General features: G+C 40.9%; 7 protein-coding genes across 15 annotated transcripts in view; 3 read left to right on the forward strand and 4 right to left on the reverse strand.

Moving 5' to 3' along the window:
• The first annotated feature begins 273 nt into the window (after positions 1-273).
• LOC133850835 (mitochondrial import inner membrane translocase subunit Tim23) lies at positions 274-1,843 on the forward strand. Its single transcript, XM_062287064.1, has 4 exons — positions 274-498; positions 578-869; positions 1,097-1,266; positions 1,334-1,843. The coding sequence occupies exons 1-4, from the start codon at positions 447-449 to the stop codon at positions 1,453-1,455; spliced, it is 636 nt and encodes a 211-aa protein (XP_062143048.1). The 5' UTR covers positions 274-446; the 3' UTR covers positions 1,456-1,843.
• Positions 1,844-1,914: 71 nt separating this feature from the next.
• Positions 1,915-7,064, reverse strand: LOC133850831 (kelch-like protein 10). 3 transcript variants are annotated; one of them, XM_062287059.1, is made up of 7 exons: positions 6,673-6,830; positions 6,200-6,565; positions 5,880-6,146; positions 5,507-5,771; positions 5,318-5,440; positions 3,992-5,254; positions 1,915-2,352 (listed from the first exon to the last, which is right to left on the reverse strand). In XM_062287059.1, the coding sequence occupies exons 2-7, from the start codon at positions 6,508-6,510 to the stop codon at positions 1,930-1,932; spliced, it is 2,652 nt and encodes an 883-aa protein (XP_062143043.1). In that variant the 5' UTR covers positions 6,511-6,565; positions 6,673-6,830; the 3' UTR covers positions 1,915-1,929. The 3 variants fall into 3 exon arrangements, with proteins under 3 accessions (XP_062143043.1, XP_062143042.1, XP_062143041.1); XM_062287058.1 differs by lacking the exons at positions 1,915-2,352; positions 6,673-6,830 and adding an exon at positions 6,917-7,064 and having other exon boundaries at positions 3,452-5,254; XM_062287057.1 differs by lacking the exon at positions 1,915-2,352 and having other exon boundaries at positions 3,452-5,254; positions 6,673-6,829.
• A 422-nt stretch (positions 7,065-7,486) lies between these two features.
• Positions 7,487-8,280, forward strand: LOC133835310 (thyrostimulin alpha-2 subunit). Its single transcript, XM_062265314.1, has 2 exons — positions 7,487-8,088; positions 8,151-8,280. The coding sequence occupies exons 1-2, from the start codon at positions 7,726-7,728 to the stop codon at positions 8,241-8,243; spliced, it is 456 nt and encodes a 151-aa protein (XP_062121298.1). The 5' UTR covers positions 7,487-7,725; the 3' UTR covers positions 8,244-8,280.
• LOC133835308 (carnitine O-acetyltransferase-like) lies at positions 8,270-11,105 on the reverse strand. The gene is made up of 3 exons (XM_062265311.1): positions 10,107-11,105; positions 9,257-9,708; positions 8,270-9,194 (listed from the first exon to the last, which is right to left on the reverse strand). The coding sequence occupies exons 1-3, from the start codon at positions 10,656-10,658 to the stop codon at positions 8,351-8,353; spliced, it is 1,848 nt and encodes a 615-aa protein (XP_062121295.1). The 5' UTR covers positions 10,659-11,105; the 3' UTR covers positions 8,270-8,350.
• A 189-nt stretch (positions 11,106-11,294) lies between these two features.
• Positions 11,295-14,284, reverse strand: LOC133835307 (carnitine O-acetyltransferase-like). 3 transcript variants are annotated; one of them, XM_062265309.1, is made up of 6 exons: positions 14,083-14,284; positions 13,424-13,505; positions 12,738-13,364; positions 12,226-12,674; positions 11,918-12,169; positions 11,295-11,857 (listed from the first exon to the last, which is right to left on the reverse strand). In XM_062265309.1, the coding sequence occupies exons 2-6, from the start codon at positions 13,463-13,465 to the stop codon at positions 11,299-11,301; spliced, it is 1,929 nt and encodes a 642-aa protein (XP_062121293.1). In that variant the 5' UTR covers positions 13,466-13,505; positions 14,083-14,284; the 3' UTR covers positions 11,295-11,298. The 3 variants fall into 3 exon arrangements, with proteins under 3 accessions (XP_062121293.1, XP_062121291.1, XP_062121294.1); XM_062265307.1 differs by lacking the exon at positions 14,083-14,284 and adding an exon at positions 13,600-13,998; XM_062265310.1 differs by lacking the exon at positions 14,083-14,284 and adding an exon at positions 13,740-13,997.
• A 447-nt stretch (positions 14,285-14,731) lies between these two features.
• On the forward strand, positions 14,732-16,932 carry LOC133835309 (tudor domain-containing 6-like). Of its 2 annotated transcripts, XM_062265313.1 has the most exons (6): positions 14,735-14,954; positions 15,117-15,223; positions 15,424-15,546; positions 15,603-15,679; positions 15,744-16,271; positions 16,330-16,932. In XM_062265313.1, the coding sequence occupies exons 1-6, from the start codon at positions 14,858-14,860 to the stop codon at positions 16,538-16,540; spliced, it is 1,143 nt and encodes a 380-aa protein (XP_062121297.1). In that variant the 5' UTR covers positions 14,735-14,857; the 3' UTR covers positions 16,541-16,932. The 2 variants fall into 2 exon arrangements, with proteins under 2 accessions (XP_062121296.1, XP_062121297.1); XM_062265312.1 differs by having other exon boundaries at positions 14,732-15,223.
• LOC133835305 (scavenger receptor class B member 1) overlaps positions 16,926-27,594 on the reverse strand; it is a 30,883-nt gene continuing 20,214 nt past the window's right edge. For 2 of the 4 annotated variants that reach the window (XM_062265305.1, XM_062265303.1), the window contains exons 2-10: positions 24,678-24,769; positions 24,193-24,353; positions 23,987-24,131; positions 21,182-21,610; positions 20,999-21,116; positions 19,946-20,112; positions 18,674-18,799; positions 18,007-18,615; positions 16,926-17,571 (exon numbers count right to left, since the gene is read on the reverse strand). In XM_062265305.1, coding sequence (XP_062121289.1) covers positions 17,377-17,571; positions 18,007-18,615; positions 18,674-18,799; positions 19,946-20,112; positions 20,999-21,116; positions 21,182-21,610; positions 23,987-24,131; positions 24,193-24,353; positions 24,678-24,769 — 2,042 coding nt within the window. In that variant the 3' untranslated portion in view covers positions 16,926-17,376. Of the gene's footprint in view, positions 17,572-18,006; positions 18,616-18,673; positions 18,800-19,945; positions 20,113-20,998; positions 21,117-21,181; positions 21,611-23,986; positions 24,132-24,192; positions 24,354-24,677; positions 24,770-27,414; positions 27,563-27,594 lie in introns of those variants that run through there. The other 2 variants (XM_062265304.1, XM_062265306.1) reach the window with 2 other exon arrangements.

The following is a 27,594-nucleotide window of genomic DNA, read 5'->3' on the forward strand; positions in this document are numbered from 1 at the left end:
TGTTATTTATTTGTTTTAGAAAAACTACTTGCTAACTCGAACATTTGTTATCCCAAACATCCGTTAAAGTACAATTTTTGTAAAACTGATAATACATTAGTATATACCAAATTCATAATTTTCGCTGTCAGTGCTGCATAACGCCGTGATATAGATTACCCATTCAGCATAAACAGCTGATTACGAAACATATGTTTCGTATCTGGCCTTGAGTATATTCTATGCTAGTGTTGGAAAACTTTTGTATATAGTGTGTTTAACAACACACGTGGGGAACAAACGTCACGCTGACAAGAGTACAAAGTTAGAAAAAGTTAGAAACATAAGCAGAGCACGGGGAACGCATTCGTTTTCCCAGTTGTGTTGTAAGCTTCAAAATAATTTGGCAGCTGGATTGACCGTAAATTAGTAACTTACCCAGGCAAGGCACGCGATTAAATTCCAAAATGAGCGACGATTACTTAAGGAAACCATTTTCACTAGCGCCCGCACCAGCCGGTAAGACAATCGTACATTACGCAATGTGACTTATCGGTTACATGAAGTGTTTCTTGAATGAAAACGTATTGTTTTGCAGTCGATGATCCGCAATCTTCAGCATCAGCAAACTACACACCAGCCACAAGCACATTCAGCAGTGCTCCAGTCTCGCCGTACCTCAACTATGATTCACGATTCTTGCGGCAAGCGCAGCCCGAGTTCATATTCCCCGAGGGAGCTAACAAGCAGCGAGGCCGTTTTGAGTTGGCCTTCTCTCAGATCGGCACATCTGTGATGATTGGCGGTGGCATTGGAGGTCTGGCGGGCGTCTACAATGGCTTTAAAGTTACAAACGCGCTAAATCAGACGGGGAAGCTGCGACGCACGCAGTAAGTAAAAAATTTGAAATCCAAAGAACAGCCGAGTCTAATTGGCTGTGCAGCAATGGCCATAGGAAGTACGTTCAAGAGAGCCTTTGTCAATATAAGCTATATTTTTCTTCTACGATAATATTAATTAAATAGACTATAATCGTTATTTTCGGCCAAACGAAACCGTTTTAGAAAATAGTTATTTGCAAATATAAATATTTTTCAATAATAATAATGTCTTACAGGTTGATCAATCACGTTATGAAACAGGGTTCAGGTACGGCAAATACCTTGGGAACGTTAGCTGTGCTTTATTCGGCGTGTGGAGTGTTGCTGCAGTATGTGCGTGATCAGGATGACAACATAAATACCGTAATAGCTGGTACTGCTACTGGACTGTTATACAAATCAACAGGTAAGAATTTCATCGATTCTCTGATTTAAATTGCTTTAATTGCATTGTTGAATTTCTTGTTTTTCAGCTGGCCTGCGAAAGTGTGCCCTTGGCGGCGCTATTGGTTTGGGCATCTCGTCGCTCTATTGCTTATATCTGCTGTCGCAAGAGAGCAACAACAACACAAACTCAAGTCCTAAATTCCTGTAGGTGGGTAGGAGACGACGGCCTAGCTTTTTATATACGATTGAACAGCTGCAGTAACTGCCGCCAATCGCTACGATCAATGCCCAATGGCTGACGGCGGACTTCCACTACATGCCCTAATGCAATGTGTGTGTGTGTGTAGTTGTCGTTTCGATGCGCTTTACCGTCAAATATATAGTTTTGTTTTATATTATAAATACATATATATTTAGAATTATCTGGACACTAAAAGAATTTCTTTTTAGTTAACCAACCACACTTCACTGTTCATCATCAGGCATACATACCAAAATTCTTGTTGCTAAGAAGTATCTAACCTCAATAATGAAATGAAAATAAAGTTGTGTGTGCTTTATATGCAACTTGCCATTAAACAAACTGATAATAATATTTTATTCGTTATGAAAGAGCCACTTCATTGTTTCTAATATAACACTGTACCATACCACAGACTCGGCCTGATTAAACTCGCCTTTTTTAGTAATCGACGCTTTCGGAATTGACACCTGTTAATTTAAGGATCTTGACGTTCTTTTCCTCATCCAGGACGTTATTAGTGGGTGCCTCACAGCTGGTGTCTTCCGTGGAGCATGTATGACAATGACAATTGACGGCCTCCATGTAGTTATACTTGCGTATGCTATCAGTCGCATCCGGATGACAGTTCTTCAGAATGGCCACAGAGGGTTGACGTTGTGCATGCACACAAACGGGATGGAAGGAGCGCTTATATGGGAATTTCCAGTCGGAGATTTCGCTGGAGTCACAGCGACCCCAACAGCTCCACACGCTGACATTGTCCCAGCACTCGCGGCCCTGGAAATCAGATTGAGTTACCCGATAAGTGTACAGGCGGCGATGACAACCAAGTGGAGCAATTGTGGGGCCACTGGACAAAGGCTGCAGATCCTGCAACATTTGGGCGCTGATGGCTTGCAAAAGCCAGATTATAAGCAAGAATGAAGGCAGACCGCTAGGGGATAAGACAAATTAAATTCAATCATATTCACTCCAAGAATATTTGTGGTTTACTTACTGCAGTGCAACCATTTCGAAGGATAGTCGTTGCTGCTTCTTAAGTTGCGGCAGCTGTCGCAGTCGAATGCGTTCTGCTGCTTGCTTTGAATATTCATCGGTATTTATAGTCGAACGCCAGCCTTGGTCCTGCCGAATGCTGTAGCCGAATAGACCTTGTCTTGGACGTCCTGGCGGCTGCGCAGTGCTTTCTTAAAGAAATGTTAAGTTATTTCGGAATTTAAATATTAAATATGCGAGCAATTTAACTTCTAATTTATTATTCGAAAATTCAAATTTATTTGAAGAAAAACTCGGCAGATAATAAAGCATCTTTACTATAAATTCATGTGCCTTTTTATATTAATTTTTTTTTTTTTAGATTATTTTTCATTAGACTTTTGTTTGTTTGGATATAGTGTAATTAGAGATTAACAGGAAAATCTATTATATAATTCTTATATATTTAAGCACTATTCAAGTTCTGAAGTTCTACAAGGAATAGGTTACATATCTTAAGATTCGGAATATTTTTAAACATTAATTATATATTAGCATTGCTACCATTAATATTCGACATCTCTTCCAACAATGAATGCAAGATTTAATAAATTCAAGAAAATGCGTTTACAAATATAAATATTTTACATTTTAAATCTTCTATAATGAAGTACAGAAACTGCATTTAATACTATGAAAATTCTAATTATTACCAGACAGAACTAATAATTTATATAATAATCATTTAGTTTAATGGTGAAGTATAATAAACAATATAATGAATTTAGCAATATTAATAATCTGCAATTAGGAAAAATATTTCATTTGCATATTTCTATCTAATACAATATTCTATCTAATACAATAAACAAGATCTAAGTTACTAGCTACTGTTTAATATTTGTTAGAACTAATGAAGGTATAAGGAGGTGTTCATATACGGGATCTGTTACCTAAGAATGGAAGATAGAAAAATGCATTTAGATGAATTAATATTTAGGTTTTTATTGAAATGTGTATAATGCAAGTTAATTTAGTTTATACTATGGAAATTTTGTTGATGGAAATTTGGCTATAAGAAATTATCAAAAAGAACAAAATGCCCGAAAATATGCAATAATTTAGCAGTTGCCAGGAATTTGTTGAGTGCGTTATCGAAAGGGGGAAATAAAAAAAAAACGGTTTCTATTGGACGTGGGCCATGAGAATTGATTGCTGCACCAGAATACCTTTTGCCCACGCTTACGCTTCCTCTATTGTGAGTTGGGATGTTGCCAGGGAATTGGGGCAGGGAATTGATCATTGGATGCGATCAGAATTGGAAATAATGAGGCGACGTCGTCGTCGTCGTTGTCGTTTAGGAGCGACGACGGATTTCATGATGCGAACCATAACGCTGATTACGCAGCTGCACCCGAAAGCGCCGATTATTATTGTTGTTATTGTTGTTGTCGAGAGCACGATCCTCCAGCTGACGATTGATATGGGGGGCTGGCAAGGCGGCGGCAGCTGCTGCCGAGGAGGCATCAACAGCTGCCGCTGCTGCTGCGGCGGCTGCTGCAGCCGCTGCAATTGCAGCAGAGGGAATGGCGGCTACTCCTGCTGCTGGGCCTGCTGAAGCTGCTGCTGCTAATGGTAGTGGAAGTGGCAGTGGCAGTGGTAAAGCTGCCACCTGCTGCTGTAACTGCAGCTCCTCGCCATCCACATCGGCCACGTCCTCCTCGTTGGCACTCTCATCCCCGTCCAGATCATCATTGTGATCGGCGATCAGCGAATGAGATCGATTCGTGCTGCCCACATCCTCGCGTGCCATTGCCGTGGCCATCAAACGCTGGCGTCGTTCCTCCATTAAGCGATCTCGCTCCTTGTGTATGTAGTCGCGTTTGTTGGGCAACCCGGCCACATTGTTGGCCGACAACGCGGAGCGCACAATGTTCATGTCGGTGGCCTCCATCCATTCATCCGTTTCGGCCACATAGCATTCTGTGTGGGAGATGGTAGAGACGCCATTGAAGCCGCCAATGGCAAAGATCATGTCATCGATGATCTCGAGTCCGAAATTACTGCGCGAATGATTCATTTGACGTATGAAATGCCACGATTGTGTCTCCGGATCGAAGCGTTCGCCCGTCGACAGGCGCGAGGTGCCATTGAAGCCCCCAATCACATACAGCTGATCCCGGAAGGCCACACAACTCACCCCGGAGCGACGATGATTCATATTCGGTATGCGTGTCCAGACATTCGTCATGGGATCATAGAACTCGGCGCTATCCAAGCACTCCTGACCATTGAATCCCCCCGTCGCATAGATGCGACCATGAAGCGTACAGGCGCTGGCATCCGATCGCTGCATGTTCATGGGCGGTATGATGGACCATTGATTCGTCTTGGGATTGTAGCGCTCGACGGTATTGAGGCGATTGTGTCCGTCGTATCCACCGATGGCATAGATCATGCCATTGAGCTCCGCGACGCTGACATAGCAGCGACGACAGTGCATGGGAGCAATCTCGTTCCAACGCTTCTTGACCGCATCGAAGACGCGACAGGTGTTGAAGTACTCGACACCATCGTAGCCGCCAATCGAGAAGATCTTAAAGCCCAGCACCGCAGTGCCGTGATAAGCACGCGGTCCCGCCGGATCCTCCGCATTGATGTTGACCCAGCGATCGGCACGGGTGTCGTAGGTCTCGATGCAGCCCTTGGAGGTGCCGCCACTCCAGCCGCCAATGGCAAAGATGACCTCATGCGGTAGCCGTGGCATCGCCAGCGGTGGTGTGGTCAGCTGAGGGAGGGGGACGAACTTGGAGGATTTTTCAGGATAGAACATGAAAGGGAACAAAGTTACCTCTTCGGCTTGCGGGTTGAGAAAGTCCAGGTCGTACATGAATTTAAAGGTGTCGACTATCAGGGGTTTCGCTGCCTCGCATTGAATGACATAGGGATGCTCCTTGACCTCCTCCATGAAGCACTGCACTCAAGAATCAAGGAATAGGAATTAGTGCAGTTCATCAAGAGGAACAATCTGCTCGATTACCTTGGGAGTCATCAGACCAAGGCGCACGCCCGTCATCAGATGCGCCACATGCTGTTTGCGATTTTCTGGATCTCGGTCAATCCATTTGACGCACAACTTCCACACATAATCCTCTTCACGTGTGTTCAGCTCATCGTCGCTAATGATGCTGTAAAAGTCCTTCACATTCATGTCCAGTATGTCCGTATTGCGGGCAGCCACATCCGTAAAGTATCTCAGCGTATAATTGCGCGCCTTCAGATACAAGTCCTCGAGAAAGCGAAAGCTGCAATTGCGAGTCAATTAAAATGGGATTACAATAGAAAGGGAATTCAAATCTAACAAGCTCGTTAGCTAAAGAGGAAATATTGAGTTTGTTGATTAATTAACATACCGCGCAAAACCCATGATGCTGACACAGTTCTCTGGGCTAAGGGTGCGACTGAGGTAATCCTTGCATTGCTTGACCAATCCAACCATGCCTACGTAATCCGCACAGATGAGCAGCTCGTGCACGTTGTCGTCGGTGATGTTGGTCTTGCGCAGGTATGCATACTGGATGACCGAGTTCATGATGGACGCACTGATACCCGGTATGTGCACTATCCGACTCTCATCACTGCCCGCTCCCGATCGGCTATTGAACCCCGTAAACTGTGCGCTGAGAGAAGAAGAGACCTAGAAACGGCATAGAAGTAGAGATAGCAAACTCACCGAAAGTAAGAGCTGCAGGAACACATGATGGCACGGTGCACATTGAAGGATTGCTCCCCGACCGAGATTTGTGCATCGCACAGTAGATTCGCTTCCCGTAACTCGTTCAGCACATTGAGGGCATGATCACTGACAATGGGTGATAGGGATTTGGCGGATAACTTCTGTGCGGGATTACTATTAATGCTGTTATCCAATTCATCACCCTGATAGCTGCCATCCAGATCTGTGTCCATCAACTCCATTGGCACCAGCTCCAATTGACCCTCATTCATGCCATGCAAATGATTTCCGTTCTGTTGTCGATTCATATCGTAAGCGAGCCAGCGATTTTGTCTCGGTTAGGTCTCAAATCCTGGTCCTTGTCTGCACAATCCCCAATCGGATCAAGAACGAAGGAGTAAGAGAGATAGAGAAAAAGTCATTTGATGGCAATTCCAGAGATCGCTAACGCTTAATTGTCAATTGCCTACCAAGGGAAACGCGTTTTGTTGATATTTTATATTTTTGTGGGCTGTTTTTAGGGAGAAATCTCTCCGTATTTAACAATAGGAACAGAAATAATGTGTTCAATAATTAATCAACAACAACGAGACAGTTCTCGGAACGCACAAAATGGGACTACTAAGTGACAGAAAAAAAACTAAAAACTAAACGCACTCTAATCTCTCTCTATCTCTTCTCTTTTCCCAATTCCATCACATAAAAACCTCTTACCTATTGCCAATATCATGGATTTCTCTTTGCCGAAAATTAATTGCCTTCCAAAATTTGCTAAAGAGTACCAGGGATTAGGTCTAGGTACAGAAAGTAAATTTTTTAAAATGCTTTGGCTTTATGATTTAAAAATAAACTGCCTAGACATTTCAGGCAAAGCATAATATAATTCATTTTCAAGCTCAGATATAAAGTCAGTCAAATAAGTCGTATCTTGAATATATATAGTTTTACCTTTTTAAAGGGCATGTATTGTTGGGATTATAAGTTAACTTTATAGGTTACTATCTATAAAGCAATAGACGACTAAATTATTATCCTTTTGTATTACTTTTCTCAATTTATAATTTTCTGTTAATACTTTCCTTCTGAATCCTTCTCCTTTCTTTAATTTGGTTAACATAATAGTAACATATATATGCCTTATTAAAATTTATACTATATATGTATTTATTTTCTATATTAATATTATGTATAATCGCTTGAGAAGAAATGGAGAATGGAACCTTAAACATTTCTCGCTTGCCAGTTCAGCAATTCCGAGTCCAATTTTACAATAAAAAATCTTCGAGTTACAATAATATTTGAAAGATTTCAGTCACAATCTTAAGAAACGTTAAAAATAGAAATCTTTACAATATTTAAATGAGAATATGCAGACATTAAAAGTGCTGTTTGAATATTTAACAAAAAAGGGCTTCTTCCACTGTCTAATGCCATTTCCCCTCATCCGACATTTCCATGCCGGATTAGGTGCAGCCCATTAGTTCGCAAAATGTCACGCTCTGCGCAGTCGTCGACTTCGACGGATGGCAATAAAACGCAGCGCTCGACGGGACATGGCCAACAGTTGGAGACGACACTTCGACGAGATGTGGTCGCTATCGCTATTGCCATTTGTGCTCTGGCTGCTCTGTTGCTCCTTCCTCGCCAGCGAGAGCAGCATGATGGGCCAGGAAGCCTGGCTACGTCCCGGCTGTCACAAGGTGGGCAACACCCGGAAGATATCCATACCGAATTGTGTGGAATTTACAATTACAACTAATGCTTGTCGCGGCTTCTGTGAATCGTATGCGGTGCCATCGATTCCCTCCGCTGTCTCGGGACTGTTTCGTCCACCCAAGCCGGTGGTATCAGTGGGTCAGTGCTGCAACATGATGAAGTCCGAAGAGGTAACATTCAGACTACAAATCTCCGATGATCTCTTTTTGATTTTCTTATGTTCCTCCTATAGATTCAACGACGTGTGCTTTGCATGGAGGGAGTGCGCAATGTGACCTTCAAGAGCGCCATTTCCTGCAGCTGTTATCACTGCAAAAAGGATTAGAATAATTATTATCTGTTCCATGTTAATTCAATTTAAAATTTCTTATGCCTGAGCCACTTTATTGTAGTATCGTTAAATAAAATTATCGACAAATTGGATTTCGAAAATCATTCCTTGACTTCCTTCTTGCAATCAGATGCCGCCTTTGCAGCACAATATCCGCCAGCTTCCAATATCAATTGTCCCATGTCGGCCAGTGCCAACTCGATGGCTTTGGCGTAGTTCAAGGCGCTAATCTGCGGCTTGAGGTTCCACGAGGAGATGGCCAAAATGATGTCGTTCTCGCGAGGATTGTAACAGCAACCATAACCCTCCGAGGTGTGCGGTCCACAGGCCATGAAGCCATCGTGCGACGTAGCAATCTGTGCGCTGAGCACACGGAATTGTGTTGACTTTAAGTAGCCGAGGGAGCAAAAGAATTCGGGCAACGGCATAGCATTTTCCCTTGCCATCTGTAGCAAGCCGAAGAGATGGCGATCCACGGCGTGTCCTCGCATTGCCAACTTGGTTTGCGTCTGATGGCCATCGACGGCAGCTCTTAACGCTATCAAACGTTGCTTCAGCGAGGCGTTCCTCGATGTCATGGCCGTGACAAAGGCCATAGATTTCATGGAAGTGGATCGAATGGTTTCAGTGCGTCCGTACTTAAATATGCGCAAGTGCGCCGACTCGTATTGTGCCGGCAGCTCATTGTGCAGCCGATAGAAAGCTAGTTGCAGTGCCATCTGGATGAAGCTGTCCGGGGATAATCCCTGCGATTTTATCAGACACTTGCCGTAGCAGGGAAACTTGAAGACCTCCATCTCCAGACGATTGCTGATCTTGTTGATGCTGCTTCTTGCCGCACCCAGCCAGAGATCAATGCCTTGATCCAGCTCCACAAAGTGCAGTTGATGAGGTTGCTCGACTAATCCAATGATGTCGCTATCATTGCCGTACTCTGGATTAGTGCTGAAAGCAAGACGAACAATTTACCTTATTCTATTCATACTCCCTAGATAATCTGCACTCACATATTGCTCTGGACGTAGTTCATGATGCTCACCACTGGCTGCGGATCAGCCGGCGCATGTTCCATGCAGATGCCGGCCATGCCATTGGGATTGACAATCAGTTGCATCGTCTTGTCCATCCAACGATTGGCGCTGTTGCTGTTGAGGCCCCCGCCATGCAGCAACTGCTTAGCGACTAATGTACGCTCCTGTCCCTTGGATGGCAACTGCACCATCTCATCCAGCGAGACCGTGAAGAGCGCCTCCTCGATGCACTGCACCACATTGGCATTGTGCTCTTGGCTGCACAGTGCTCCATATGCATCTGCCCAGTTATCGCGCGTATCGTGGGTGAGCAGGCCTATCTCTGGCCCCATCGCTTGATTGCCTTGCACAATGCCAAGCAGCCGATTGCGCAGTTCGTTGATATTAAGTATACGCTCATCAGCCGTGTAAACGGGCAACTTATGGAACTAAAGGAAACATGCGAGATGTGGTTAAGGAAAGCAATATATGTAAACCGCATATAATAATAATACACCAAATAATAATCTAATAATGTCTACAAAGTATATTAACATTGTACTAAATTTAAAAATATACCACAGATTCCAAAATTATATCTCTATCTTTTATAGTTTCTAGCATTTAGATGTTCATACGGCCGGACAGACAGACAGACGGGCATGATTATATCGTCTCGACTGTTGGCGCTGGTCAAGAACATATGTATGTATGTACATACTTTATGGGGTCGGAGATGCCACCTTCTGACGCTTACATACAGTTCCTAGAGGCGCTAAGTTATATAGTACACCCTTCTACCCTTTGGGTAGCGTGTATAATAAAAATAGAAACGTAAAACCCTTACATTATTTTGGTGTATCACAATCACATAGTCGGAGTTGCATTGCTCAAGCGTATCACAGGACTTTTGTGGCTTTCGCACAGTGCCAAAAACATTGTGAAACTGACTGTTGTCCAGATCGTATTCATCCATCTTGTGCACCGGGATAAGATCGTGCTCCACCAAATATTTAAACTCACACATTCCGTAGATAGCTTGAGCCGTAAAGTGCGTAAAGTCGATGACATTGCGAAAATCCTGCTTGGGAAAAGACATGCAAGGACTCGAGAAGACTGTGAGTGGTCCCCGATGTCGCAGATAATTTGACGTGATCCAACGGTCAGCCAACCAATTAATCTCCTGTTGCCCTGCAGCCTCCAACAACTGCTGCAGTTCATAGCCTTTGTTATGCAGGAATTCCATGGCCAGTCGCTGCTGTTTAATAAAGCCTTCCTTCGTGAAGAAGGGTCGAATGCTAAGCAAGTAAAGCGCCATCGTCTGCTTGAGCGGCATCACGGGATACGGCAGTAGATTGCAAGGCACCTGCTTCATGGTGATTGCTACTTTGGGCAGCATTTTGACCGCGAGCAAGGTGTTGTGACATTGCTTGACATCATCAAAGGAATTGGGAAGAATCTCCAGCTGTTCGCTGGGACAGACGGCGACTGTGATGTTGTTAGGAGGTTTCCTAAAAGCTTGTTGCACTTGTAATTGGGTTATCTCTGACTGTATTTGCTGGTCTGGAGCTGATGGCGAAATTGGCGCAGGATATGGCTCGAATTGTTCCGTCCATGTCTTGAAATAATTGACAATGCGACCAACTAGACGAGTATTCTTCTTGGCAAGCAACTTGCAGTCACGGGACGTTTCAATACACTTATTTTTCTTACTATAACAACGTCCATTTCTATGACACTACAATTGGATATTGGACTAAGATTGACGCTAGACCCGCATATCAAATCACTCACATTGGTTACTTGGATACTTTGGCTAACATATGCAGCACGCATTTCTAGAAATTTAGTTACAAATCCAAATACAAAAAAGGGTAGCTTCAGTTTACAAATGAAATAAATCTTGGTAACTAGATCTGAGCATTAATTATAAATTAAAACTGAAACAATTAAATATAACTTTTTTAGGTATTTCGATCTATTATATAATAATCACTGGCAAATGTTGAATCTCTTTTATTACAATTATTATGCAGCCACTACAACTTGGACTTGGGTTTCTTGGTTTGCTCGAGCACACTCTGCATGTCCAGGAAGGCTTCCTCCAGCGCCTTGGCGAACTTGTCGGGATCGGTGTCTTGATTGTAACGCCAGCATGTGATGGCCACAATAATGTCATCATCGCGAGGATTGTAGCAAGAGGCATAGCCATCATCAGTGGCTGGACCGTAACCCATAAAGGCGTCGTATAAGGTTGCCACCTGCGATGTGGACACGCGGAAGTGCATAGACTTGGTGTAGCCAGGAGAGGAATAGAATTCAGGCACTGGCAAGTTGTTCTCCAGTGCCATCAGCTTGAGGCCCAGTAGATGACGATCCACGCCGATGCCCTGCAGGGCATTTTTCGCATATTGCTGATGTGCCACGACTGCCTGACGTAAAAGGCCAGCCTTCTCTTCCAGCGATACATTTGAACCGGTCATCGCTTTGCAGAAGGCCAGCGATTCATTTGAGCAAGAACGAATAGTTTCTGTACGTCCATTCTCGAAGATGCGCAAGTGCGCTGATTCATATTGGGCAGCTGGCACCTTGTGAATTCTGCAATAACAATTACAAATTTGACTTATTTGATAAGAAATAGGCAATAAGTAGATTTACTTGTAGAAGGCCAGCTGCAATGCCATTTGCACAAAGCTGTCGGGTCCCAGCTTTTGCTTTTTGATGTAATTCTTGCCGTAGCACGGGAACTTCAACACATTGCACTGCAAATCGTTGACGAGCTTGTCAATGTTGCGATTGGCATAGAAAAGCCATTGGCCAACACAATCATTAAGCGGAGCAAAGCTCAGTTTTTGTGGTCCGCACTCAACATTTGTGGAGCCGCAGCTGCCAAAGTCGGCGTCCTCAGCCCTGCAAAACAAAAATTAGTATATCTGATACGTATATGATTTCATCTCTATCCTTACATCTTCTTCACCACATAATCCATCATCATGGCAATGGGTTGACCCTCGGCTGGCGAGTGTTCGTAGGTGAAGCCAACGTTGCCATTGGGATTGACAACCAGCTGAATAGTCTTATCCATCCAACGATTTCCACTATTCACTTTGCTGCCATTTCCATGTATCAGGCCAAGAATCAATTGATTAGTCTCTTGGCCAGGCTTAAGATCGATGCATTCATCCATCGATACAGTGAATAGAGCAACTTGAATGGTCTTAATAGTTGCTGCATTCTCAGGATTCTTCACGAGTTGTTCATAGGCCTCGGCCCAATTGTCGCGTGAATCTGTGGTTAGAACGCCATAGGGTACACCAAAATCACTCTCCGCATCCCTGATCTCCTCCAGCTGCTTGGCCAGTGTGGCAGAAGTTAACAGATTACCTTCGCCATCGTACAATGACAATTTATAAAACTGTAAAAAAGAAACAGAAATGTATACAGACTGTACTTTAAGATTATCTTCTCTGGGACTTACATGATTCTTGTAGATGACAACAACATAGTTGGAACTGGGATTGTAAACGATGCGATCGGTGCCCCGAATCGGTATACGACATGTACCAAACACTTTTCCAAATTGACTGTTGTCCAGTTCATTTTTACCCATCTTGACAATGGGTATCTCCCCAGCATCCACAATTCCTTTGAATTCACCCAGCCCATATATCACCTGGGCTGTGTACTTAACATATTCACGCATATCCTTGAACTGCTGATACGGAAATGTCATGCCGGGACTAACATAAACGGTCACAGGATCACGATACTTCAGATACGCATTGGTTAACCAGCGATGTGCCAACCAGTTCTTCTCACATTTGCCCACCTCCTCCAGCAGGCCCTGCAACTTTTCGCCTTCATTCTCTTCGAATTTCTGTGTGATCTTCTTCTGCTTTTCAAACTCCGAGGGTGTCAACAGCGGTTGAGCTGTGAGCAGGAAACGCTGCAGCGTTTCATTTAACGGCAGCACCGGATATGTCAATAACTTTTGCTTGGTGGATGCCTCGGGTCCGTCGCCGCCATCGGTGCTCTTGCTTCTGTAGTTGGCTGGTTGAAGCTTGACAAGCACATTGGGCGTTTGATTGCTAATCGAAAGTTTGGTCTGTAATAAAAATAGTAAATTAAAAAACAAGTTTATAAGAATTAAATTCAGCAGCTCACCAAATTCCAAAAGACCTTGTTGCTGTTGCTTAGCAGTCGCATTTCAGAGCTGGGAGTTTGAACTTTTCTCTCAACTGGGGCACTGCAAATCAAAGACATGTAATATTAATCCAAAGGTTAGACAACACAATGCGTATGTGTGTTTGTGGGTGTGTGTGTATTGTACAATAGTTCACCTTTGATATGCGTGCATAATCGTTAAGGATTGCGATAAGCAGTGCGTTAAGATTAACGCTGGCGTTGGCAACGTCGACGCAGGCAACGACGGCAGCGGCAAAGCAAAGTAAACAAACAAACAAACTGCTGGCAATTTTACCCAAAATGGTTATCAATTTGTCCACGTAGACAATACTGCAGTTTTTCAGTCTCCAGTTTTGAGATATCACCAAACCCACGACCGGTTTCGATTTAACCGACTTTCAAACTGTTTTTCTTGCTGCCGCTGCACAACCGTTGTTGCCGTCGCAGTCGCTAAAATGCCACTTGTTGGTGTTGGTTTGGTTATCGCTGCCGTCACCCGGCATCGACTTGGCATCGGTTTGACGGCATCGGTATCGAAAGTGAGAGCGAAACGAGAGATGTGTTTTGCGAATTTCTATTGTTTTGGTATCGCGGGTCCAAAGTCTATGGGCATAGACTCTATGCATATCTTTGCTTACCCTGCGACACTATTGTAGCTTGGCAGCTGGATTTCCCTTAGGTGTTCTTATAAGCCCTTAATTTATTATGAATTTCTCAAAATGTATTTAATTTAAACATACATAGTTGCCAAACAAATGATGACACAACCAATATTTTTTTTACAACTTTATAAAGCATCCAATTTTTATGGCATACATTGATATTCTTTGTAGTAAAATAGTGTTATTCTTATAAGTTCATTTATATTCATTCATTTATTGATATATTATTATTTCTTTTTTTTTTTGGAAGAAATTCTGATTTAGTTTCTTAAAACAAAAGCTTTTAACTTGACACCTGTGGCATGGTGTGACCATTTCCAACATTTCTGAAATATACATTTTGTTGCTCATACATATACTTAAATAGAGAAACGCCGATAATTACCAGCTGTTTACATTTCCATAGAGGTTTCGATAAGTTTTGAAAACGTGTGTAAGAGGCGCGCCCGTTTAAACAGCTTGTTAGTATGTCAAGAAATGTAGTAGAGGTATAGTAATATACATAACTCTAATACTATAGTGATCGAATTAAAATTAGATTTGTTATTTGTCAGATTAAAATGATAGATTTGATTGACTGTCGCTTTAACTATGTTCGTAGGGTCAAAATCGATAAATGATGTCGCATCCATTCTTAAATCTGGCGTCTGGCAACGCTTTTCATTCGCTGTTGGCTTTTAATTAATAAAATGTGCATCTTCCATGCGTTTACTTGAATTCATTTACAAATTCATTTTTCGATATATAAAGTATGCATAGATTTAATAATAATCGTTCCTCGATGTCTAGATTGCATAATGGACGAAATAGCCGCGGTAACTCAAATGTCAGAACACATGGTGATGCTAGTGGTAACTTGGAGGAAGATTGGCTTACACCAACTTTCGTTACCCCAAGTGTGGCAGAGACGCAATGGGAAGCTGAAACCGCGCAGACACTCTTGTCATCAGAGCTAATCACTTCCAATTCGGATGTGGATAATAACAATGTCAGCTTGGTAATTGCTGCAGAAGATTTGAAAGAGCGTACAGATGAAACTGAGCTGAGTGCTGAATCTCAAATGCAGAACTTTATGATATGCGTACAATCGCATGCTGCAATTCCCGAATATGCGTTGGTAAGTTGCCTTTCTTAACGATTAAGCCTTTATTATACATTCTCTTGTTATTTTGAAATACCTCGGATTAAATAACATAGATTTAACTTAGAATTAATTAACCCGTTCTTCTGCCATTTAAATCTCTTTTAAATGAATCGCAACATGGAAAATCAAATGTTAGATAATTGTAAAAGACTCTTCTAACATCCATTTCGCAGTCAGAGGAAGTGTTCAATGTAGACAAGCCGTTGGAAGCTGTTCGCCTGGGTGCTGAATTGCCTTCTAAAACGCTTTCACAAGCGCACACAGTTGGCAATAAATTGTTACTAACTATTACTGAGGTGAGCGTGTAAATTCGTCGTCTCTATTTTTGTGACCAATTGCACTTCCGACACAGGTCTATAGCCCGTTTCAGTTCTGGTTTCAAGAGGCTGAAGATGCGGACATGCTGAGGCAGATGTCCTATGAGATGTAGTAAGTGATTCAACTGTAAGCGGTAACAGTCCAAGCCAATGATGATTTCCCTTTCGTATTGCAGCAATTTGTATAGTGATTCTCGTGGATTGTCCTGGAATCTGGCATTATACTTTATAAAACCTGGTTACATTTGCGCTGCCTATCACGAATGTATATGGAAGCGTGCTCGCATTATGAACGTGTTGTCCACCAACGAGGTGACTGTCTATTGTGTGGACTATGGCCAGTGTGCTCAGTTGTCGACAAAGCAGCTGAACTTTTTGCACAAGAGATTCATGGAGCAACCAGCGATTTCGATGCGTGGCACCCTGACAGATGTGTATCCCTTGGACTATCATTGGCCGGCGGATGCGACGTTGCACTTTAAGCGTCTGGTGCGTGGACGTGATCTTTATGCCATTATTAAAGACACTGATTTGGAGGAACGTATTCTCTTTGTTAATATATTTGAGAAATCGGATTTTCAGCACAGCATCAGTGAGCAGTTGATTAGTGCTCGCTTAGCCGGCTTTAGTCGAAATTATAGCGATGAGACGATCAAAGAAAACAACGGACGACGTGTTCGCTATATACGCGAACGTCTGCCCAGGTGAGAAGCTTTGGGTTAGCAGTGCCAAAATATAATACATAACCAAGTGTTCTTATAGCTTTGACATGCTGGAACAGCAATTGTTTGTCGTTGATTCGGAGAAGGATGAGGAGATGTTCGATAATATCGTTTATAATTCACAATTTTATAAGCATTTCGTGGCACCCAAATTGGCCAATCCCTTTCGTTATAAGCTCGAGGAAGCGCTGGCCAACTGGTTGGAGAAATTCAAGCGCAGGAAGGAATTGGAAATGAGTTCGATTTCATAAACATATGTACAGATAATACGTATATTATATATCAAGTACATATGTATATAGTATAATAAAAAGTGCAAACATTTTTTGTTTTATTAATTTTATTTTGCACATTAAATGCTAAAATTACGTGTTCTAGGGCTAAGATATATGTTGTATAATTTGTGTTGGGCGAACGCGATTTGAGTTAGCCCATAAATTCTGCTTCAATACAAAAATCACAGCAATTCTTAGCATAGTAGAATAATATTTTCTGATCATGAACTACAATTGTTGTGCAAATTTCTTATTAAGTTCTCTGTCTCACTTCATCATAATTTGCTTTAATTCATATTTAAATTCAAATTATATTCGGCACCTCATGGAGGTGACTTTGATAACTTAAATAATAAGGCGAACGAAACTTACAAACTGCTTAAACTTGATATATAAATAAATCCATTCAAATGTTAGAGTTAGTGTTTTTTTTTTTTTTTCTTCTTTTTGTTAAGTCAGGGCTAATTAATTAGTGTTGTTTGCTATGTACAGAGGAGAGGATAAATGTGTGTGCAAGTATGTTTATGTTTGTGTTTTGTTTTTCTTTTCTTTAGCGGGGATAACTAAAATCCGGTTAAATGTTTTCATCATTTTTTGATTTTTAAAGCTATCACAGTAATAAAAGCAGCACATGGCTTTCATATTATTTACATTATTATATATAAAATGCTATATAAAACCAACCGAACTAGCATACTACATAGAAAGCACTTGCAAATATGCACATACTACACCATCATCAACATCTTCTTCATTATGAATACCGACAACCTATTCTAAAATGGTAAACTGGTGCATTGACTGACTTAATTCTAAACGTGCTCCAACGGTCTCTGCTCTGCTCTCTGTCGATCTGTCCCGCCAAATCGCTCGGGATGTGCGTAGGGCATCCAACTACTGCTATTGCTGCCCTTCTCTCGGTCTGACATCGCATTCACATGAGAGCTGGAACTGTTCGCCGATGGAGATGCCGAAGCAAAGCCGCTGCTGGCCAAACTAACGCCCAGCTGAGGAGAAAAAGAAAGCAAATAGATTAATACACACATTAATTAACATATCGATGCTATCAAATAGGCATAGAGTATGTAAATCCCAAAGCAAAGAATCTGCACACGCGTGAGATTTAAAAGCTTTAGCCCCATAAAACGAGTTTCGAGTGTCCCCAGTTCGCTGGTTGCCTGTTGCCAGTTGCCAGTGCGCTCGATTGCTGATTGCCTCCAAAACTTAATGAATTTCATTTAACGCGCTCGTAAATTTGACCATAAACACCACCAACAACAACAACGTCGACGTAATGAACGTTCGTATCACTTGAAGACACGTTAGACAGCTTGGCGTCGATTTCCTTACACTTGCCGGCATTAGATCAAGCGTTTTAAATGCTTCGCCCCCACTCGTTTGGTGACGTAACGTCAGATATATATGATTGCAGCTTGCCTTACCTGTTGCTTCGATCCTCCACCCGCGGCTGCAGTGCACTGCTCCACATCCAAATCGTTGTCATCGTAGCAACCTATGCAGATGTCATCCACATCATCATCATCGTCGCCAGCTTCGACTTCAATGCATGAACTAGACGTGTTCGAGTTGCGACTCAGCGTCACAGTATCGCTCTCATTTCCCTCATCGCTGCTGCTGCTGCCGCTGTCCGAGAGCGCTGGCTCAAGTTCCAAGGCGTATGCGGACTGACGACGTTCCTGATAGGCTTCATCGCCAGTGCTGTCTCGTATAATCACATGCTTCTTACCACTACCAGGCATATCGTCAAGTAGTTTCAGTTCGCATGGACTGTAAACTTGATTGCCAGCAACAATGTTGACGCCGCTGCCCGTGAGATTTTGCAGCAGATTGGCGCGGGCATATTTGCCATCCGAGATGGTGGCCTGGCGCGTAAAGCTGGACATGTGCAGCGTGGCCCGTGTGATGGCATAGACCAGCAGGCAGGCGCCCAAAATCAAAGGTCCCCAGAAGCCAATGGGATCGACCAACGGCAAGATGTTCAAATAGAAATTGAAGCGTGTGTCCAGTGCATCGGGCAGCTTGGGCATCATCTAAAGCAGGGAGTGGGGGAGTTAAGTTTATGCTAGTTTAATGACTTGTTTCACTTACAATTTCGAACCAGAGCATGGGCGCTGTCAGGTGACTAAACGGGGCAACGGAGGCATAATTGCGCATATCCTTGAAGTGCATGTTGATTTGCACTTTTACAGATATCGAGAGCGGCAAACCGGATTCCTAAAATACACGAAAATATGCAATTAATTTATGAACTATGCGGTAGCTGATAGTAAGGCCTTTGTGTTGTTGTTACCGCCCAAGTTCGACACCATTTCAACATGCACTTGGCCTAATTTTATTTAATTGTGTATTGTATGGCTTAAATATAGGCCTGATTGTTATTGTGGCTAGTTGTCCTTAAGCTATCTTTTGATGTTGTTGCACCAATTTCGTGCATTTCGTGAAACTCGAAATACTTGGGATGAAATTGCTGCAATTCCACTTAAATGATTGATTTAACGTTCGCATGGCTAATTGTTGTAATTGCTTTTGCTCAGATTTAATTAAACGGGCAGTTTGTTAGTGTTGAAAAATGACCCAAAAACTAATTGTGAGGCCATTGTGGGCGATATTCAGGAAATATCGTTAATCGATTACACTTTTTACACTTTACATATTTCAGTTGCTTTTTTTTGGAATTGTAAAATAACAACAGCTGCATTTAAACGGAAAGTTGCAACGGAAGCACTTAGAATTGAAGCTGAGATTTATGCATGCCAATAAAAATGTTGTTAGCTAATCTGGCTCGCTCACTTAAAAGTCATATCGATTTCCGGCTACTTGTAAATAGTATATTCTATTTAATTTTATTTATATTGCCTTAAAGAAAAACAGTTTTGATCGTGACTAGTCCCCATTTTACGGTTAACTTAATTAGCCGGAAATGTAAATATTGCGCAAAACTTAAGCCGATATCAAATTAAATAATGTGCAATTAGCTTTCACGCGATCTCAAACAAGTGCTCAAGTGGAAGGTAATCTTAATTTTTCAACAGGGTGACAGCAACAGTCGCTGACAGCAACAGCAACAGCAACAACATAATGACTTATTGCCTGATTTAATCGAAGATTTTTTGAACGAGTTAATTGTAACACTTTAATGTGCATTTTTAATTCAATATACTGCCTACAATTTTGTGCGTTTAGTTAAATGTTTTACAGATGACGCTGTTGCTGCTGTTGTTGTCTGCGATGATTGACAATTGAAAGTTGCCGCTATTAATGCGACATTAATAACAAGAGCAGCAACAAGGTGATGTTTTTGTTTATACATACATACATATGTATGTTTTTGAGGAATAACGCATCCAAGGCTATACATACCGGTTGAATGACAAATGCTGTTGAGTGCTTTGCAGGATCAGGCTCCATGCCGGTAACATTCTCCACCAGGCCAACGTCACCATTCATAAAGTGCGGATAGCTTAGCGAGATGGGGAAGCCATAATAGCAGTCTGTGACGTCAATTAAGCCAACTGGCTGGCAGTCACCTGAAAACAGCAGATGATGAGAAACATTAGTGAGCAACAATCGAGAAGCGAGAATCGACAATCGATAAGGTTAAAGTAGCGGAAAAACTTGAGCGATCGATAGCGAAATGAATGAACTTGTCATGCTACGCCCCCTTTTAAGGCAATCATCAGATGTCGTAGTTGATAGCGTGCTACGAGCTGGCAACGCGTAGTTTATCGTCGAATTAATACTTTCGTTTAAAGTAAAAACGCACAGCAAAACAGGTAGCAATATCTTAAAAGTGCGGGGACTGACTTGAAAATACGCGTAAAGCACATTCAAAAATCTCTTTAATATTTAAAATGATGAACTTGGTCATTTCAGCTAATTATGTTTCATGGCATGACCCAGAATACACTCATTGGTTAACTCTTTGCGTAATTGTCCTACGAAAATCTCATTCATTCACTCATGTTCAAAGTAGAGGGACTACCCTTAAACTGTATGCGTCGGCCGGGTATGAAAAGTGCTTTGTTCCAACACACGACATACTTTGGTTGACATCTGCGTCACAGCTCTATGGAATATTTTGTAAAATATTCTATGGACTCCCAACTCAATTTACAAATTGTATTTAATATGAAGTAGTCAGCGGGCATCGTTAAAAAAACAAAACAAGAAATTATTGTGCTTTGTACTTGGGCAATTAAATGAACTGACATCGACCGTAAAGATTGAGACTTAGGTCGCTCGATGTCGTGGGTAAGTAAAACAGCAATAAAAGCTGCAGAAATGTTTTTTATTTCTTTTTAATTATCCAGTTAATTAAAACGGAATGACTGCCAGTATTTTATAGGCTGAATTAACGAGCCTAATTGATTGATTTAATGTAAGGTAAAGGTATTTTAATTGAACTTGTCTTACCCTGGCGACAGAAACACTTGTTGTCCTCATTGATGGCACCGTTGTCGAAGGCATTCTCCTCGAAAACATAATCGTATCCCTTCAGGCTGCCAAATGTTCGCTCCTCGCCAACTCGATACTGTCATCAAGAAGATCATTTAGATACGTTTCTAAAATGGGAATAAATTTATCTTTTTCGCTTACCAAATTGATGGGTCTGCACATGCTCTTGCGGAAGAACTTGACAGACTCGTTGGGTTGAATGAAACTCTTGAACTTTGTGCCATCGGAGGCATACTCGATGTTACTGCAATGATCACCCTCCCATTGGGGCAACGTCTTCTCTCCCCTATAGGTGTCGTATAAGCCCGATATCGAGGGATTCGCGGCGCCCGTATGGAACGTCTCAAAGTCAGTTGAGAAGTCATACATGCGATCAATGAGTCCGACCTTCTCGAATGATATCCAATTGGGTAGAAATGTATTGCCCAACGTGGCCAATGGCGTTGGGAAGCCAAACATGAACTCCTTGGCTGTCATTCGCACTATGGGCTCTGACTGTGTGGTGGAGAAAAGCGTTTGCAGCGAGAGACGCACTAAGAAATTCTTATCGGCAGTCAGATGTGAGATGGCCTGAAAGAAAAGTTAAGAGGGAAGCCATTTAGTTTAAGTTAATTGAAGTTGACTATACACTACTACTTGTTAATACATTTTAATGAATTGAATAAAATTTTGATCTCGTTTGATGTAATTTCCTGTAGGTTAAGCATATGATGTATTGCAATCAGAAGTTAAATACAATTTTAACAAAGCAAATCTATTCTTCACTTGATGTAATACCCCAAAATATTCTCTTATTTCTCTCTTCTCTTAACGTATTAATAAAATATAAATAGTTTATGGACAGTCTAACTTCTAAAGATTCATTTTTGATAGATTAGCCTCACACTTCTTAATGAAATGAAGGGCAGAAATGTGAATTGAGGCGTAGATAGCTTGTTTTCCTTTGCATTTTCTAATGTAATTCCCCTAGCACCTCATACCTCACACCTGTACTTGTCATTCAAAATTCCCCAGTTCAGGATACATACATCACCCTTAAAGTGCCTGGCATTTTACTTGCAATGCAGGGCGCGTTGCCAGTGCTTATTATTGCCGTCATTATAGTCAGTAAATGGAGCATTTAACTACCAATAATTACACACTTCCTGTGTAGTAGCAGCTACTAACTGCAGCTAGTTAGACTAAGTGGTAAACTGACAGACTGTGGACTCAACTACCTCAAAGACTAGGGCCAATGCATTATTCATCTATTTCGGGAGAACTGTATTGGACCCGGATACGATCGATCCACTTGCAGCTCTATTAAATTGTCAGCACGTGTTCTTGTTTTCTTGCTGCTACCTCTTCTTCTTCTTCTGCTTATAGTTTGCTGCTTTCAACTAAACAGAAAATGACATTTTCCCATTATTTTAGTTTTAGTTAAAGTTTTGTTGTTTTGGCATAAATTAAACAAGTTGGGGCCTAATTGCAGCCAATGCTAATTTTCAATATTTTTTAATTGAAACATCATAAAATCAGCAATTAATTACGTTGCACATATATACGATATATTATGTGCATAAATTGATTGAATGAATTTGTTTGATTTGTTTACGATATCAAATGCGATATCGTCATTAATCAGTGAAAATTGCTGACAATAACAAACACGCCCACAGACACTGCTGCGGTAATTATTATTGTAATAACAAATATGGCAACAACAGTGACAGCGGCAACAACAACAACAACAACAACCACAGCTAGCACAATGACAACAACTAGCGAAACTTTCGAAAACTTCGAAATGAGCGCGAGAGTGTGAGAGGGATAGCCTGTAGTGTCGTAAATAACTGTTGCAGTTTCGATAGGCGCCGATTACTCGGATTGGCACCAACACACATGCACACTAGCACACTAACACACTGCAAGCGTCGCTCTTTCTTTTGCATTCTCCAACACTATCTCAAAGTGAGCAAATTAATTGCCCACAATTTAGCTAAGCATATTGCCAATTTTGGTGGCTATTTTTATAGCACTGTTGCTTTTTTTTGTAATCGTTAATATGTAACGTTTATTGACCTAAGCTTGGGTGAGAATTGTTGCTAATGCAGCTGATTGTATATCACGAAATAGCGAAATACTCTTACAAACTCTTGATGTCTTACTATGATCTCAAATCTTCGGATTCTCCTGACTCAATTCAAATTGTTTTTGTTGCAAAGAATATTTCATATCTTTAAGCTATAATTTCTATACTCCTATTTCAGATTTTTATTATTTTATTAATATTAATTTCTCATTTTAAATATTCTTTTTAGATCTCCTAACTAAATTTCTTTATTTTAAATTACAATATAAATACTTAATATCAAATAGAATTATGTAAATTTTTAAGTTGGAATAAATAAATGGGTTTACATATCTCACAACTGTATAACTGTATATACTTTAATTGAAGTGTTATAATATTGTGAATAAAATTCAAGAAGAGTATTTAATGTTCGTCAGATTGTAATTAGATCTTCAAGCATTGTTCAATTCAATAGGCTGCTTTCGTCATGTGCGCAGCACGCGATATTTATTGCTGTTATTGAAGTTATTATACTACTACTTAGCGAATAACGGAATTGTACGATCATCGACTTATTTTTTTTTAATTTTTGCACAAGGAAATTAGCATGAGACGATATCACGACATGGAGCAATATCGCAATTGACAAATAGCCAATGATTAAAGAGACAATAATCTGTCATTCAGGTTGCATTAGATCTCGACGAACAATCAAATCAAAGTGCAAAGAACAGTTAATTAGCGATTGGAAGGGCAATTAACTATTTTCCAGATGGGAAATTCCAGCCTACTACGTTGATTTCTTTTTAATTGCACTTGCAATTTGCAAAGTATTTCCGATTATGAATGCACTTACTACGGAATATCTCTAGAATACTTTAAGATCTACTTACCAGCATTGCAATGTTGAGCATGACGACTTCGTCGTCCTCGCGACGTCCTTCGGAAAGATGTTCCTGCCAGACCAACGGATGGCTGGGAGTTGTGGACATTGTGTTGTTGTCATTGAACGTAATATTCTCATGGGTCATGAGCTCTCTGCAAAGTACAGAGAAAGTTAAGAAGCACTCTCAAGAAATGGATGTAACTCGGAACTTACTTGTAGACATAGGGACCAACTTGCTCCACTTTCATCTTTTCGCGACCGGCGAGAAACGCTTCGGCATTGGTGATGTTGAATAGATATATTTTGATATACAAATCGACTGGTGGCTGGGCCCAAAGGTTGAAAATCTCCCCATTGTCGGCCATTACCAATTTCTGCAAGAATACAACAAAAATAATATATATAAATATAAAAAAAAACTATTTATTATGGTGCGTTCAATGGCAGGCCGCAAATTGCAGTCCGAAAACGGATTGCATTTATGAACTATTTGAAATAGGTACGTGTCAATATCGAAGGCCTCGGGAAGAGGTTAAGAGGGGGGGCGTCGCATAATTGTTTAAACATTTAGCCAAAAGGCTAAGGACGGCAGTTAAAACACACATACATAACATACATATGTATATACAAAAGCAAAACAAGAAAATGCAAATAAAAATAAAAGCTTTAGTTTGAGCTTCAGCTTTTATTGAACTCACCCATTTGAATATCAAATCGTAGGGTTGAAACACTTTAACCAGCACCGCCGTTGTTATGGCCAAAAATCCAATGGCCAGCAACAAAAAGGCACCTGCAAAATCAAGAGTGAAAGAGAGGGGGGGAGATGTTAGAAATAAGTGGTTGTATCATCGAGTACATATAAATATCCTCATTAAGTTAATTAAGCCACGATTAATTATGCATAAATGTGTGTGCGCGTGTGTGTGTGTGTGTGTGTGTGTGTGAGTGACACGCGAAAATGAAAATCGAAAAGCAAACGCACAAAATTTGCATATTAAAAATGATATTCTTATCATAATTTCGGCACACGAATTTATTCTTTACTATATATTATTTTTTGTTTCTTTAGTTTTGATTTTCGGAAATCGGTATTCTTATACGATTTTTTTTTTTGGATTACGCGTGCTTGTTTGCCCTTGTAAAGAATTGGGGAACTTGTCCACGTGAACTGGGTAACACGTGGAGAAATTTCAATAACAATACAACAAAATTGCGTATACGCAGCGCATAACTAATGAAGAAGAATAAAGAGGATCACTTGTCTGACCCTGAGCCAGTCGAACGGTGTGTGAGTTCTGCTAATCGAGATGGAAAGCATTATGTCTGAGCACGACAGAAGCAGCAGGCGATTAACTCGTGAGTCGATTGAGTACTTGCAATCAGACACTAAATACATTCAATCGAGTTGTTGCAATGTCGATGACGACGACGACAACGACAACGACGACGTCGCGGCGATTCTATGGCATATAAGTCACGGACCCGGCATATTTCTATATATACATATTTCGCTTTAAATGCGTGCATATAAATCTCTTCATTAAGGCTACAAAGAGAAACAGCAACAGCAACAACTTTAGCGAGTGAGCACTGTGATCAATTATGAGTGTAAGCACAAGCTGCTTGTCAACTTGTTTTTCTCGTCTCTGCGCCACGGTGGCCCAACACCAAGTGTTACTTACACTGGTCAAGAACTTGTGTAGCCTATTGTCCGCGTGTGTTGCAAATATTGAAATTCTCTGCTGGAAATGCGTGGCAACGACACGTGCAAAGATTGAGAGACAGACAGACGGACGGACGGATGGAAAGATGGCAACTGGTTCCACATTGTTATGCCAAGCGATCAACATTCAAATATATGTGCAAGTATGCTACGACATCTGCCAAGGAATAGAGGAATATATAGACAACTGTTGTTGTCGTTGTCGTTGTTGCTGTCACTGACTCGTTTGGCTTTTAACGACTTTAGTATTGAAATGCACAAACAAAAGTGGTTTAATGGGTATGCACGACTGATTGGCGATGACGTTAATGCAGCGGCTATCTATACGTATATTTTGCAGGTATCGCTTCTATTGCTGATTGCTTCGTTAATTTGCCTTTCAATTGAGTAGTACTAATTAAAATATACATATTATATTTTAGGCACAGCTTCCAGACCTATCTCAACAGTTAACCAAAGGAGAGACTTAGAAGAAAACAGTGCAGAGAAGAGTAAACTTTGAGAATGAAAGAAAATTTAAGCTGAAGAATTGTTCAAAAATATATTTTACAAAAGGTATAACATATATACTAAATTGTGATTGGCTTTACTTTAAATATAATTGATTCTTTCGAAATTATTAAATATTATAGATATACTATTTTTTTTTTACTTTTATTACTATTTACTTTATAAATGCCAAATTCTCTACTGTATTCTCTGCTACAAATAAAACTGATTTAATCTTTAGCTCTCTCTCAATATATAATATATATTGCTATAATATTACTATTTAAATATGCATTGCATTATTTACTCAAAAATAAAAGTGCTTCAACCTTAAGTTGTACTAAAAATACTACAAAATATTCTGTGCATTTTATTTTATTGCTTTATTGTTGTTATTTACTTTAAATAAGCAAAACTGTTTAATGTATCGTCTATCACAATGACAATCATTTCCTCTTTTAAACTTACTGCAAAATAACTATTTATCTTTCATTGCTATATTATTGTTATGAATTTTTAATATTCAAATTTATTTACTATATTCTTCACTGAAAATAAAATTACTGTAATCTCTAGCACTATTTTAATTACTGAATAATATTCATATTTCGAGTAGTTTCTCTACACAATAATTCACTTTAATCCATTACCTCAACTGTGTGGAATATTACAAAGCAGTCAACAGATATTTTTCTCACTTAATAACACTTTTCAAATCACCGCAATTTCCTTAACCAGTGAACAATTAATAGTTCAATATAACTGAGCTGAGCTGAGCTAACGGCAAAATTGCGTCTGTGGCATCATTGACAAAAGAGATTTGAGAATGATGATGAAACTGAAACCACGCTGAACTTGATGATTCATGCAACCCGTTAGCCAGACTTTGCTTGATCTTGATCTTGATCTTGAGGCACAAGACCGCAAAGCGCATATCGAGTTTGTGGCGACCTTTGTCTGCTTGTCACCAGTTTCTTTAACTCGATCTCTCTGTCTCTCTATTTCTTGGTTCTTTGCTGGCATTGAACTTGTTCTGCTGCGGAATTCCTGATTAGTGGCATGCAACCTGTTTGCAGCAAAAGGGGATTTTCCTTTCAACGCTGCAGCTGCAGCTGCAACTGATTGCCAATTTTATGTTCGCCCTATTTATAGAAGCACTATGTGCGATAAAATCGAATAGCCTATGCATAGATAGCTAACTAATTGACCGTTTGGCATCTTACACATCACTTGGCGACGATCTTGCAGCTGCTGAAAGTGCCGCAGCTTCTCCAGGGAGAAGCGACGATGCGAGTAGAGGGCACCCAGAAAGTCCTTCAGCGACTGACGCCGCAGACGACGACGCACCACCGTCATGATGAGACGACACAAATATCGATTTTATGTAGTTAAAAGTGTAACTT

The sequence above is a fragment of the Drosophila sulfurigaster genome, chromosome 2L, assembly GCF_023558435.1.
Source record: "Drosophila sulfurigaster albostrigata strain 15112-1811.04 chromosome 2L, ASM2355843v2, whole genome shotgun sequence".
In the NCBI taxonomy this organism is placed as follows: domain Eukaryota; kingdom Metazoa; phylum Arthropoda; class Insecta; order Diptera; family Drosophilidae; genus Drosophila; species Drosophila sulfurigaster.